Source organism: Myxocyprinus asiaticus, chromosome 2 (assembly GCF_019703515.2).
Source record: "Myxocyprinus asiaticus isolate MX2 ecotype Aquarium Trade chromosome 2, UBuf_Myxa_2, whole genome shotgun sequence".
NCBI classification, from domain to species: Eukaryota; Metazoa; Chordata; class Actinopteri; order Cypriniformes; family Catostomidae; genus Myxocyprinus; species Myxocyprinus asiaticus.
This window is the reverse complement of record NC_059345.1, coordinates 7,073,052-7,087,125: the sequence shown is the minus strand read 5'-3', so window position 1 is coordinate 7,087,125 and position 14,074 is coordinate 7,073,052. Positions and strand designations below refer to the sequence as shown.

At 38.4% G+C, this 14,074-nt stretch overlaps 1 protein-coding gene across 2 annotated transcripts in view; it reads left to right on the top strand.

Annotated features, from left to right (window-relative positions):
- Positions 1–13,171, top strand: part of LOC127412057 (GRAM domain-containing protein 2A-like) — a 41,589-nt gene extending 28,418 nt beyond the window's left edge. For both annotated transcript variants that reach the window (XM_051648097.1, XM_051648105.1), the window contains exons 7-12: positions 3,039–3,110; positions 3,221–3,283; positions 4,345–4,522; positions 9,619–9,712; positions 12,886–12,993; positions 13,079–13,171. In XM_051648097.1, the coding sequence (XP_051504057.1) occupies positions 3,039–3,110; positions 3,221–3,283; positions 4,345–4,522; positions 9,619–9,712; positions 12,886–12,993; positions 13,079–13,082 (519 nt within the window). In that variant the 3' untranslated portion in view covers positions 13,083–13,171. The remainder of the gene's footprint in view (positions 1–3,038; positions 3,111–3,220; positions 3,284–4,344; positions 4,523–9,618; positions 9,713–12,885; positions 12,994–13,078) is intronic.
- The last annotated feature ends 903 nt before the right edge of the window (positions 13,172–14,074 follow it).

The following is a 14,074-nucleotide window of genomic DNA, read 5'->3' as shown; positions in this document are numbered from 1 at the left end:
AAATCACAATAGTTTAGGGTCGTCAAGCTGGGTTTTGAAACCTGGTATGTGGTTTCTAGCTGGTTTAGATGGTTTACCACATGATTTACTAGCTGATAGGGTTACCTGTGTGAGCAAGTAGTCCCTTTTGGTAAAGCACTGGGCTGAACAAATCAAGATGCACCAGCTTAAATTGGTCAAGCTGGGTTATGGAACATATTACAGTGGTGGTGGGGGCAGTGGTGGCTCAGCGGTTGAGGCTCTGGGTTACTGATCAGAAGGTCGGGGGTTCAAGCCCCAGCACCGCCAAGATGCCACTGTTGGGCCCTTGAGCAAGGCCCCTGACCCTGTCTGCTCCAGGGGTGCCGTATCATGGCTGACCCTGCACTCTGACCCCAGCTTAGCTGGGATATGTGAAAAGAGGAATTTCACTGTATATGTGCAAATGTATAATGTGTGATAAATAAATATAATTATAATTATAAATTATATTATTATTATTAGCTCATTTGGTGCTGGTCTTAGATGGTCCACCAGCCCACCGAACTCCCTACCAGCTGGAATTCAACATGTTAGCCACCTACACCAGATTAGACTAGCTAATGACCAGCTTAGACCACTGTAAAAATACACAGATTTTCTTTTCTTTTTTTTTTAATATAAATATAGCTACAAGCACACCAACAGCATGTAAGGAAGCATGATTGGACATCACTGATTATGATTTCAAGAAAAGCAGTATAAAAACATAAGTAAAATTGCTTATATTACAATACAGTTTATTATAATTTTTGACCAACAGGTCAAATTAATATGGTGTGGTCAGGATGTGGTGATAATGGCACACAAAGTTTCAGATCAATATGGTAAAGCATTGCCGAGATACAGCATCAGATGCTTTTGGGCATCTTGCCATCTAATTCGTTGGTGCACTATTCAAGATCCGTTGGGTCTATCAAAAAGTTTTTGATAACTTTTTGTTGCGAGTATCCCTAGATGATACACAGCAAATGTGCAAATCGGACGTACAACCTAGGAGGAGTTTGAAAAAGTAGGTTTTCAATTAAATTCAAAATGGCAGACAGGAAGTATGGCTGACCATGGCTAGTTGAATATCAGCGTATTCGGCATGACCCAAGAGAGCAGTGACAGAACGATATGCCAAAATTAATCAAACGGTAGTGCAATTTTTTTTATCATTACATTATATCTTTTGGACACAAGCTGGCGCTGACCCCAAACTTTGTAGGTACCGTCAGGGCATAGTGTTGATGATGCATACCAAATTTTAACGTTGCACCAATGCATTTCTAAAATTCAAAATTTTATGACAAAATTCTAAATGGCCAATGCCCAGTATGGCCAGCATATGAAAATTTGGTATCAGTCAACTCTGTATGCCCCAATGAATCTAAAGAGACCAGTCACATAATTTTAGGCCAGACTATTCAGAAGTTATCATCAAAACAGTTTTCATATTTCTTGACCACTAGGTGGCGCTGTGCCGAAACTGTGCAGGTACCCTCAGGTCATGGTTGTGATGACATATACCAAGTTTCATGTCAAGACGCTAAAGCGTTAGGAAAATACAGCCTCACGTCAGTTTTGGCGTGGTCTCTGTCTAATTTAAAAAAGCGATATTTGAGAATGGTTTAGTCAATCAAAAATCTATTGATAACTTTTTGACCCCAGTGTCCCTAGATGATATGCGATAATTTTCGTGCAAATCGGACATACGGCCTAGGAGGAGTACGAAAAAAGTAGGTTTCTAGTCGGAAAATCTAGTTGGTCGGAAATTGAAACCATGCTATGCGTTCGATTCGGTGTGAGCCAAGGAATCATAAGCTGTTTCTCAATGCCAAGAACATAGAGAACGGACTTGCATTCTTATGAAGACCAGTCTTGCCAAGTACCTTGGAAGAATGAACAGAAGGACGTAGAACGCATATTGCGAGCTTTGAGATGTGCTGCAGTCTTCCTGTTGTGCATTTACTGTATAACTACTGCAACTACTGGCATTATCACACATCAATGACAGCATTATTATCATCACACAAATGAGGTTTTGCAGGACTAGTGACACGTTGAAAGAATAGTCTGTTAACCCTCGTTTACTCCATGAGTTTATTACTTTATTAAAATAATGCCCAACCAAATTACAAACTTTGATGGACTATGACTCATGAGCTTACAGTGGGAAACTCTTGAGGGAAAACACAACAATAAATGCCCTTCATCTGCCACCGTAGTGCTGTTATGAATTCTTGGTCATCATCCAATGCATCCTTGATATTTGGCCTGATCAGGAAACACATCCGGGTAATTTTATGCATTTTCAGTACTTGTGTTCTTGAGTATTGGAACTGAACTTCGGCGGTGGATGATGACGTCGAACGAGTCCACAAGAACAGAAGAACACATAAGAATGCTCACTGAGAAAATAATTTTGATTCTAGGCCTTACAGTCTAAAAGTTATGAGCATGAACATAATTGCAACTTTGAACTGTTGGTGGTGATAGAGGGTTTGAGTTAGAGACCCCAAATTTGAGTCAGTTACGTTTAAGGGTGTCCTCTATCAGTGTGCCAAATTTTCCGACATACGGTTCTATGGGCTGCCATAGACTCCTAGCCATAAAAAAAAAAAAAGAAGAATACTAACAGATACCTTTGATGCTTGGCCCTTAATAATTTAATTTAATTTTAAATTTAATTCAAAGCAGCAACCAAAGTGCTTCCAAAGATACAACTTAAGCTCATTGCACTTTTGACCACTTTAAATGTAATTACTGATGATGAAAATTAAGCTGAAACTCTGAAGTCTCATAAAATCGAATAGAAATAGTTAAATAAAAACAATGATGTTGTTACACCACAATTATTATTATTTTTTTTTTTTACAGTGTACCATTTTTCAAAACTCAGCTACCATCTTTAGCTGGTTTTCTGTGATTTTCCAGAAGAGATGTGCACATGTCATATAAACCATATGTTATACTGACTGTGTATAATCTTCTGCTATAGTGTTTGATGTGTTTGTGTCTGCTTTCTCAACCCACAGTATTTGTTTGTATCTCTGCTGTCCAGAGACAGTGTCTATGAAGTGTTGAGGCGCATCTGCACACATCTACAGGTGAAAGCACTTTACTCAGTACCTATGGGAACATTATATAAATAATGTTTGTCGATTGATAAATACAATGGGTGCTCTTTTTTAAACTCTTGCTACTTTATTTCATGCAGGTCAATGGCAAGAAGATCCTCAGCCTCAAGCAGTACATGGAGGAGCCCACTGCTTTATCTCTGGTAGGTTTGCTCTGGCTCTTTTCCCATACCGGGACCCTCATGGTGCAATTAACTCATATTGTGTTGAGATTGACTTTACTTTCATTATATTTCTGGGTCTCAGAGATACATACTCTAATGCTGTATGTATTAAATAAAACTAGTAATTTCGAGATTTTCCTATTATTATCCCTTCAGATTATTTTAGTATGTAACTCTGACTTAATCAAAACCTAGTAGACAGACATTATTGATGCTTTAACCCTCTGTTGTATAACAAATTAGCATGCACAGACAGGTAGTTGTTATCCAGAGTAATATTGTTTTTGTTTGAGGTCGATTTTAGTGCAGTAAATCCAATCACTTTTTTTTTTTTTTTTTTTTTGCATGTGAGAATTAATGTTTGGATTTTGGAGACCCCAAGCATAAGTAATGTGACATTTTTCATTGAGAACATTTGAAACATCTTGAGGTTGAAATGCTGCTTATAATCAGTTCTCGTGAGATTAGAAAAAGTCATCAGTGGCTAGTTGAAGCATAAGGTGTAAACTCTGATTAACTTTTAGTTTTTCTTTTAATCAACATCAAGTTTTAAGACTAAAACCAATATGCATGTATAAGAAAAGTGTATACTTAGGTGCTGTGACTGGTCACCATTTCTTGGTGCGTTTCACCATTTTCACACACCTTTTTTACTTCATATTCAATGGTCCTGCAGTGTGACAAATGAATTTTTTAAATTACAAATCTCTCTCAATTAATATGAGGTCATGCCAAGTATATAATGTACATAATAAAGGTTATAATAATAATTATAAATGCGTGCATGCATAATACAGTAATTATAAAAGAACTAGCAAAACTATGTTTTCCCAGAAGTACAATATTTACCCAAGTGTGTTTTTACAACTTTAAAAAATATATATATTTTGCCATGGTTTGCCATGTAGAGCACATGAAATAATAAGGAACAAAACTAAAATGAAAAAATGAAAAAAACGTCTCAACCCATTAAAATAAAGTGTAATATAAATTAATTTGTCTCTATAACTATATGCGTCAATGTTCATGTGCTGGTGTAGGATGAGTTCCCTGTTCCTGAAGTGTTTCCAGTACCAGAAGAGTTTCCACCAGTGCTGAAGTGGAGGAGAAAGCCATCAGTGGTGTCTGTGGCGTCCTCTCTTCCTGATCTACTGGGAAACTCAACCAGCAGTCTGAGTGCTGTAGACACCCCATTCCAAAGAGATCAACCTCTGGAGGGTGAGTGATCCAAGCACCTGAGAAAAAGTAATGCAAAAGTAACTTTCCATAAGGGTAAACAGAGATACAGTATTTATTAGGCAAAATAAAATAATGTAATGTTCAATAGAGTTTCCACAGTCATGGAAACCCTGGAAATATCAGGCAATTTTTCAATTGTGTTTTCCAAGCTTGTACACATCATGGAAATTAATTAAATGGAGTGACTATTTGCACCAGGTGTACAGTAAAATAGCACCTGCCACACAGCGCCGCTATTTGCACTCCAATAGTCTAGTGAAAACACAGGAATTAAAGACAAACTGCGCGCCCTAGTGTCGCTGCTGTGGAATGTGGTGTAACGCCAGTGTGGATGTGTATCTTTTGTGCGGATGACCCGGGTTCGATTCTGCCCTTTGTCCCACTTTTTCCCATACTGTTTCCTATCTCCACTCTTAATATTTCCTTTAATACTACTTATAAATAATAAATATAAAGGTTGATGTCGTTGCAGTGATTTGGTCACAGTGAAGGTCGGGGAGTTGAGAGAAGGGTTTGATCCGGGTAAAATTAACTATGGTTTTACTATTGTAATATTGTAGTAACCATGTTTTTTTTGGCAGAAGCCTTAATGCATTTAACCGTATTACTACAGTAATATGGTGTTAATATAGTAACCATGTTTACTTTTGTGGTTACTATGATTTTATTAATACCATGGTGATACTATGGTTACTGTAGTTAAACCGTGGTAATTTTAGTAAGGGAAGGTTTAGGTTTAGGGGTTGGGGTTGGTGTAGCGTGTCTGTGGGACTCTAAATAAACACAATACATAAACACGTTGTTACTATTTAATAAGGAATGCAAAAAGCATCTAGTAATATTTGCACTTGGTGCAAAGAAGATGCTTTTTGTTGCTGTTTACACTTAGTGCAAATAGCCTCTGCCTTAAATAAAGTCATGCTTTGCATATGTTTCTACTCTAAAAATAGTTGATCAGCTAGATATTACTCTTATCTAAAGTAAAACATGCTTGCAAGTCATAGTTGTCTGATTACTGAGCAATTTTCTTTTTCTTTTTCATTTCACAAAGGGGTCTGAATGAGTTATTAGTGAATTGCTCTGAATAGAAATTGATTTGTTTTTAAATTATTTTATTTTTTTATTCCTACCTGGTAATTACAAATGAGTGGAAAGATTATGGAAATTAATTTGTGGAAAAAGTGTGGGAACCCAGTAAAAAGTAATGTTCTTGATCACTGTTAATTTTGTGCAGGTTAAAGTCAGGTGACACTTTCTCTTCTGCAGTGGGAAAAAGTATTAACCTGAGCAATTAATTCCTCTGACCAGACTTATGTCCTTATTTGATCAAACATCTCTGGCATTAATCTGAGAGATGGAATGAGAAAATGTCCATTAAATGATTTAGTTCTGTTTGGGATCAAGCTGATCACTTCAATTTGACGTCAGATCTCTGCTCATGTTGTGATTGGTCAGTTCTTTCAGTGTGTGTTAATATGAGGCAGAGCCTGTTCTGTTCACACGGATCCACTTGTCATATGCAATACAGAATTAAGAGGTATTATTTCAGCATGCATAGATAAAGAATTAAAAACGCCAGCCTCTGCCTTCCACTGATGCATTTATAACATTTAGATGCTTGTTTGTATAATGTTTTTAAAAAGGCTTTTTTCAATCAAAATTAATTCAGAATCAGAATCAGAATGAGCTTTATTGCCAAGTATGCTTACACATACAAGGAATTTGTCTTGGTGACAGGAGCTTCCAGTGTACAACAATACAAAAACAACAGCAAGACAAAGATAATAATAAAAAATAAAAAAATAAATCTAATTATACACATACGTACAGACACACACATACACATGGGTAGTGCAAATCTAATACAATCTGTTATGTACAGTACAAATACAAATCTGTTATGAACAGTGCAAATGTATTTTTTTCTTTTATTTTTTTCAGAGGAATGAAATGGCAGAAGAGGTTGGATGTGTTGGATAAATATAAGAAAGACTAAACTGTGTATTGCACATAGTTATTGCTCAATGGGGCAATTTAACCGTTCATGAGATGGATAGCCTGAGGGAAAAAACTGTTCCTGTGCCTGACGGTTCTGGTGCTCAGAGCTTTGAAGCGTCGGCCAGAAGGCAACAGTTCAAAAAGGTAGTGGGCAGGGTGATTTTTCCAGCCTTTTTCCTCACTCTGGAAGTGTATAGTTCTTGAAGAGGGGGCAGGGGGCAACCAATGATCCTCTCAGCAGTCTGAACTGTCCTTTGTAGTCTTCTGATGTCTGATTTCATAGCTGAACCAAACCAGACAGTTATTGAAGTGCATAGGACAGACTCAATGACTGCTGAGTAGAACTGTATCAGCAGCGCCTGTGGCAGGTTGAATTTCCTCAGCTGGCAAAGGAAGTACAACCTCTGTTGGGCCTTTTTCACAATGGAGTCAATGTGGGTCTCCCACTTCAGGTCCTGTGAGATGGTAGTGCCCAGTAACATGAATGACTCCACTGCTGCCACAGTGCTGTTTAGAATGGAGAGGGGGGTCAGTGTTGGGGTGTTCCTCCTAAAGTCCACAATCATCTCCACCATTTTGAGCATGTTCAGCTCAAGGTTGTTTTGACTGCACCAGACAGCCAGCTGTTTAACCTCCCTTCTGTATGCAGACTCATCGTCATCTCGGATGAGGCCGATGACAGTGGTGTCATCTGAAAACTTCAGGAGCTTGACAGAGGGGTCCTTGGTGATGCAGTCAATGGTGTAGAGGGAGAAGAGTAGTGGGGAGAGCACACATCCCTGGGGGGCACCAGTGCTGATTGTACAGGTGCTGGAAGTGAGTTTCCCCTGTCTCACAAGCTGCTGCCTGTCCATCAGAAAGCTGGTAATCCACTGATAGATAGACATGGGAACAGAGAGTTGGTGTAATTTATTCTGGAGTATAGCTGGGATGATGGTGTTGAAAGCCGAACTGAAGTCCACAAAAAGGATCCTTGCGTATGTCCCTGGTCTGTCCAGATATTGCAGGATATGATGCAATCCCATCTTGACTGCATCATCCACAGACCTGTTTGCTCGATAAGCAAATTGAAGGGGATCTAGAAAGGGTCCAGTGATGTTCTTCAGGTGGGCCAACACCAGTCTCTCAAATGATTTCATGACCACAGACGTCAGGGCGACAGGTCTGTAGTCATTAAGTCCTGTGATTTTTGGTTTCTTTGGGATGGGGATGATAGTGGAACGTTTGACGCAGCATGGGACTTCACACTGCTCCATTGATCTATTGAAGATCTGTGTGAAGATGGAGACCAGCTGGTTAGCACAGGATCTAAGACATGCAGGTGAAACGCCATCTGGGCCCTGTGCTTTCCTTATCCTTTGTTGTCGAAAGACGTGGCTCACATCATCTTCACAGATCTTAAGTGCAGGTTGAGTAGCAGGAGGGGGGAGGAGGGGGGTTGCAGGAGGTGTTGGTGTTTGTGTGAAGTGAAGGTCAGAGTGGGTGTGGGGTGTGAGATTGGGCCTTTCAAATCTGCAGTAGAACACATTCAGGTCGTTAGCCAGTTGTTGGTCCACCACAGGGTTGGGGGCAGGAGTCCTGTAATTCGTAAGTTGTTTCATGCCACTCCACACTGATGCAGGGTCGTTAGCTGAAAACTTGTTTTTCAGCTTCTCAGAGTATCTTCCTTTAGCCACTCTGATTCCCTTATTCAGTGTGATCCTGGCCTGATTGTACAAGACTTTATCCCCAACTCTGTAAGCATCCTCTTTGGCCTGACGTAGCTGCCTGATTTCCGCTGTAAACCATGGTTTGTCGTTGTTAAATATTAAATAAGTCCTAGTAGGAATGCACATATCCTCACAAAAACTGATATATGATGTAACAATATCTGTGAGCTCGTCCAGATTGGTGTCTGCAGCCTCAAAAACACTCCAATCAGTGCAGTCAAAGCAGGCTTGTAGTTCAAGCTCTGCTTCACTGGTCCATCGCTTTACAGTCCTTAATACAGGCTTAGCAGATTTTAATTTCTGCCTGTAGGTTGGAAGAAGATGAACCAGACAGTGATCAGATAGTCCCAAAGCTGCTCTAGGAACAGAGCAATATGCATCCTTTATTGTTGTGTAGCAATGATCCAGTATATTTCTGTCTCTGGTGGGGTATGTAATGTGCTGTTTGTATTTGGGCAGTTCATGTGTGAGGTTTGCTTTGTTAAAATCCTCAAGAATAACAATAACTAAGTCTGGGTATTGTTGTTCCATGTCTGTGATTTGATCAGCCAGCTGTTGCAGCACTGTGTTCACACACGCGTTTGGTGCGATATACACACTCACCAGAATAAACGAGGAAAACTCCCGTAGTGAGTAGAAAGGCTTACAGTTAATAAAGAGCGCTTCCAAATTAGGACAGCACATCTTCTTTAACGTTGTTACATCTGTACACCAACTTTCATTGATGTAAAAGCATGTTCCACCATCTCTTGTTTTCCCCGTTAACTCTGAGATGCGATCCGCTCTGAACAGCTGAAAGGCAGATGTAACGCGCTGTCCAGAATGGCTTCACTCAGCCAGGTTTCTGTGAAGCACAAGGCAGCAGAGTTTGAAAAGTCCTTGTTTGTAAGGGTGAGGAGATGTAGTTCGTCCGTTTTGTTAGGGAGAGAGCGGAGATTCGCTAGATGAATGCTCGGCAGCGTTGTTCGAAAGCCCCGCCGACGGAGTTTGACCAGCGCACCTGCTCGTCTCCCTCGCCTGCGTCTCATAGCATGTTCAAACAACACAGCCATGCCTCCGACTAAAATGTCAAACAAAATGTCTGAATATTCAAAATCCGGGAAAAGATTGACTGGTGTATGCTGTCGAATGTTCAGTAGTTCGTCTCTGGTAAAACTGACTGAAAAAAGATTACTAAACACAGGACAAACAAACAAAAATAACAAAACAATAGAAGCGCTCCACACCAAGGCGGCAGTATCATGATGTATATTCCCTTATCAGAAGTATAACGTTGTAAATTCAATTTATTATTAAGGTCACTCACCTTAGTAATACAATCCTTGTAGTTCAGTCTCTAACACCATAATTCTGGTTTGTCTAATGTAGAACAAGGTCTGGAAACCAAGAAGATCCTCCTCTCAGAGACGATACCAGAGTTGGGCCAGATGGAGTTCCAGCTACTGAAGTTCTTCATCCTGCTGTGAGTTTGGATCAGTTTTCCTGGCTCTGTGTCCATGCCTTCTGCTTACTGAGGCTTTTACCAACCAACTTTACATCATATGTTACACCATTTTAGTCCTGTATCTCTACTGCTGGGCAGCAAATGTTGTCAACTAATAAATGTTTCCTTTGAGACAAACAATTGTACCCCTCAAAGGGGTGCTTGACAGGTTAGAAAGCTGAATTCTCTATTAGGATTCATGCAAGTCTTATTGGAGACATTAGTACACAAGAAAGCTTCATTGTTTAAATCTATAAATTCAAAGGACTCGTACCTGAGATACAAATGTAAATCTGCCCCAGCAATCTTAAAATTAAATTATTTATATTAATCCTTATCCTGTCATCACAAACTGATAGGTTCATTCTGTCAAGTGCTGAGAAAAAAGGTATCACAGACAACGCTTTCTATTTACTATGAACAACAGCACTAAGAAACATTTTTTTAAGAGTTAAAATAGGATCATTTTTATTCAGATCCATTGCACCTGGCCAATTAGATACAATGTTGGGGCCGCTAAAGACCACCCATTTTCAGATTCTCCAGTTTCATGCTAATTGCCATTGTACATGCTTTCTCTATTTCTATGGTCATTATTCAAGTTGTTTTTTACACTCTACCAAAATATCTTTAAGTAAATCTTTTTGGTTCCATTAGATATGAATGACAAATTCTCCATAGCCTAGAGTACAGTCCAATATTAGAGCATAATTCGTTTCCAATTCAGTTTATTTGTGTAGCGCTTTTTACTAGGGGTGTAAAGATTCACTCATCTCATGATTCGGTTCGACTCACGATACTGAACTCACGGTTCGTTTCACGATTCTTTAAACTAAGCCTGAATCAAGAAAAGTGAAGATTGAACGTTTTTATTTATTTCTTAATTTATAGTCAAATGCACAGTTTGTTTCCTTAAAAATGTATCTAAAAGTACTGTTCTTAAAAGTGCTAAATTATCCATCAGAGATGTACTGGGACTAAAAACAGCCCAGAAGAGGGCAATGGTGACACCAAATGGAAATATTAGCTAATAATTCTGCTTAATGAAAATACAGAATTATGTTAGATACATATGTTGCTTACACATTGTCACTGATTACATACATTTAAACTATTTTAAATTTAAATTGTATTTTTCTAAAACAGACTTGTCTCTGATTACATCTAAATATTCTTTAAAAAAATACATAGTCTATTTAATGGAAGTGCATGCTTATCCAGTTAAATAATAAAAATGTACTGATGAAATCAAGTCAGACATGACATTTGACATTAAGATTATATTCCCCCATAGCATTATTATACATAATATTCAGCATTATATATAGTAGATTACTATGGCACTCTCATTAAACCTCTGTAATCTTTATTTTTCTCTCGCGCTGTCAGAGCAGATCACTCTTGTGCTTCAAACGGACATTCGATCCCTCGGGCTGAAAAGGCTCATCTCACTTCCGCTCACCAGCACCGGAATGAGTTTTGAAGTGGTGGGGCAGCATAGTGGGCTTTGTGACATCATCACAACAACATTCCGCAGTCAATATGGCAAATATATATATATATATAAATTAAATGGCCAATTTATAACAGACCAGCTTCCAAGATTGTCAAAATCACAGTGACTGACTAGTTATTGATCAACATACACAGTTAGAATGCTGAAGTAATCTAACTAAAGAGATTCAAATCTGCTTCCATGCTGACACAGAGAGAGAGAGACTGGCTATACACTTCCACACACTGGTGACACCTGCTAGTGAAATCACATGACTTGACCAGTGTGATGTACACTTTGAAGCATTGGAATCGAAAGAAATTGTTTGTTAAGGTTACAAAGCTGTATGAATCGTGTTTCTAAAGCGCTCATCACTTGTTAAAATTGCTTAAACCTGACCTTTTAATTGCTTGAGGGTTTATCCTCAGTTTACACAACGACATCTTTTTCTGATCGTTTATGGATTCTCTCTATTAAGCTCCCAAAGGGTAAATTCCTTTATGACGACATATTCATGTCTTTTCACTCATAACAGTGTGAAAGTGCAATCTGTCTGCTCATATGTAACAAAATAAAGTGTTTCACCGCTGTTCAAATGATCTTTAGATCGCATCATTTATATGTATAAATGTTTTCCAACTGAACAGACTAAATATTAAATGAAACAAATGACAATAAAATGCAAAGTAATCTCTTCAGTAATCAAAATACTTTTTGAATGTAACTGTATTCTAATTACCAATTATTTAAATTGTAACTGTAGTGGAATACAGTTACCAATATTTTGTATTTTAAATACGTAATCCCGTTACATGTATTCCGTTACTCCCCAACCCTGAATACAATGCAAGTAAATGGTGACCAGAACTTTGAAGCTCCAAAAATCACATAAAGGCAGCATAAACGTAATCCATAAGACTCCAGTGGTTAAATCCATGTCTTCTGAAGCGATATGACAGGTTTGGGAGAGAAACAGATCAATATCTAAGTACTTTTTTACTATAAATCTCCACTTTCAACATTCTTTTGTTTTTGGCGATTCACATTGTTTGTGCATATCGCCACCTACTAGGCAGGGAAGAAAATTAACAGTATCGATCTGTTTCTCACCCACACCTATCATATCACTTCAGAATATGGAATATTGGAATCGGTTTAATACATATTACTTTTATGCTGCCTTTATGTGCTTTTTGGATCGTCAAAGTTCTGGTCACCATTCACTTTCACTGTATGGACCTACAGAGCTGAGATATACTTCTAAAAATCTTTGTGTGTGTTCAGTAGAAGAAAGAAAGTCATACACATCTGGGATGGCATGAGGATGAGTAAATGATGAGAGAATTTTCATTTTTGGGTGAACTATCCCTTTCAATTTAATGTTAATATTGTAGTAACCATGACTGTATAGTAACTATGTTTTTTTTGTGGGAACCATGGTGTTATTATAGTAATATTGTAGTAAAAAAAAATTTCCATGATACATTTTTCTTCTGCTTTTTATGAGTAGCTTGTACTGTAGCCAATTACTTTTTAAAAAACATAACTTGACTGTAGTTTTACTACTTTAAGTTATGAGTAGCTTGGGAAGCTAAGTTTCAAAGTAGCTTCCCCAACACTGGTTTACACTCATTATGAACTGACTTCTGTCTCGTAGCATTATCCTGCTCATCCTGTCTTCATGTTACCTGGCCTTCCGTGTCTGCAGCCTGGAGCAGCAGCTCTCTTTTCTAAGCAACAACCCTGGACTGACTCTCCGAAAGAGGTATATGTAATTCCACACTGTTTTATGCAATGCACACCAGCCTTACAGCTCATTTAAAACATGTACTGTCTGTCTGCCCATACAGGTAACTGACGGTCACCTGCTGCAGTTCACAGGACAGTCTGCCCAGCGCTGGCTCTCTCTCTCTCTCTCTCTCTCTCTGGTCACCTTGCAACTATGCAAAGCAGACTCTGTTATTTATTGATGCAGAGTACTGCCTCGGATTGTGTTGACATTGAGACTGACTTACAGTAGGAGAACAAAACAGGTGTTCTCATAACAAGCTGCTCTGTATTACTGCACACAAGAGGATGAATGGACCTGTCTTGCTTGCATAGGATGCCGAAAGGATACAAACCCATGGAAGTGATATTATGCAAAGCTAGTTTCTCCTACAAAAACTGGGTTTTGTGGTCACTGCCTAAAAAGGGCAGAAGTACTGAATGCTGTACATCAAAATCAGAATGACATTCAATAGGTTATAAATGTCCCAAATATTGTATTTATAGCTCAGGATCCAATACGGTGCAATCCAATTACATTTATTTTATGTGTGCAAAGCACTTGTCATGTCCCAGCCTTTCCAATAGTTAAGAGCATCCTGAAAATATAGGCCTATCTATTTGTCTAAAACCAGTATGATCAGGATGTTATCATTCTTACTATGTGTTCAGAGCATAACAAATGTTACATTAGCTCAAGTCAGTGTAATTGCCCTGACTGAGGGCAGAATGTTTGTGGCGTAATGAATGTCAAATAATATGGCTGCAATAAGTAAAGAATTCATGGGCAACTTAAGACAAGAAATAGTGCACTGATTTAATGTACTTTCTAAAGGTTATCATTGTGTAGTTGTTTCCTATGTACACTGCTATGCATAAAGAGTCTTTAACACTAAGAGTTAAATCTAGTTTATTAAAAGTGATGTTCATCTTTCATTCATCATCACAACTTGCATCTTTACATGACTATTGCACATTCAGCTGTTTCCAAATGAGATTGCAGGTTAAATTTCTACATCAATCAAGTGGTTTTTAATGTCAGTTTAATTCTAAAAGATCAGTTTGTACATTCTATAAGG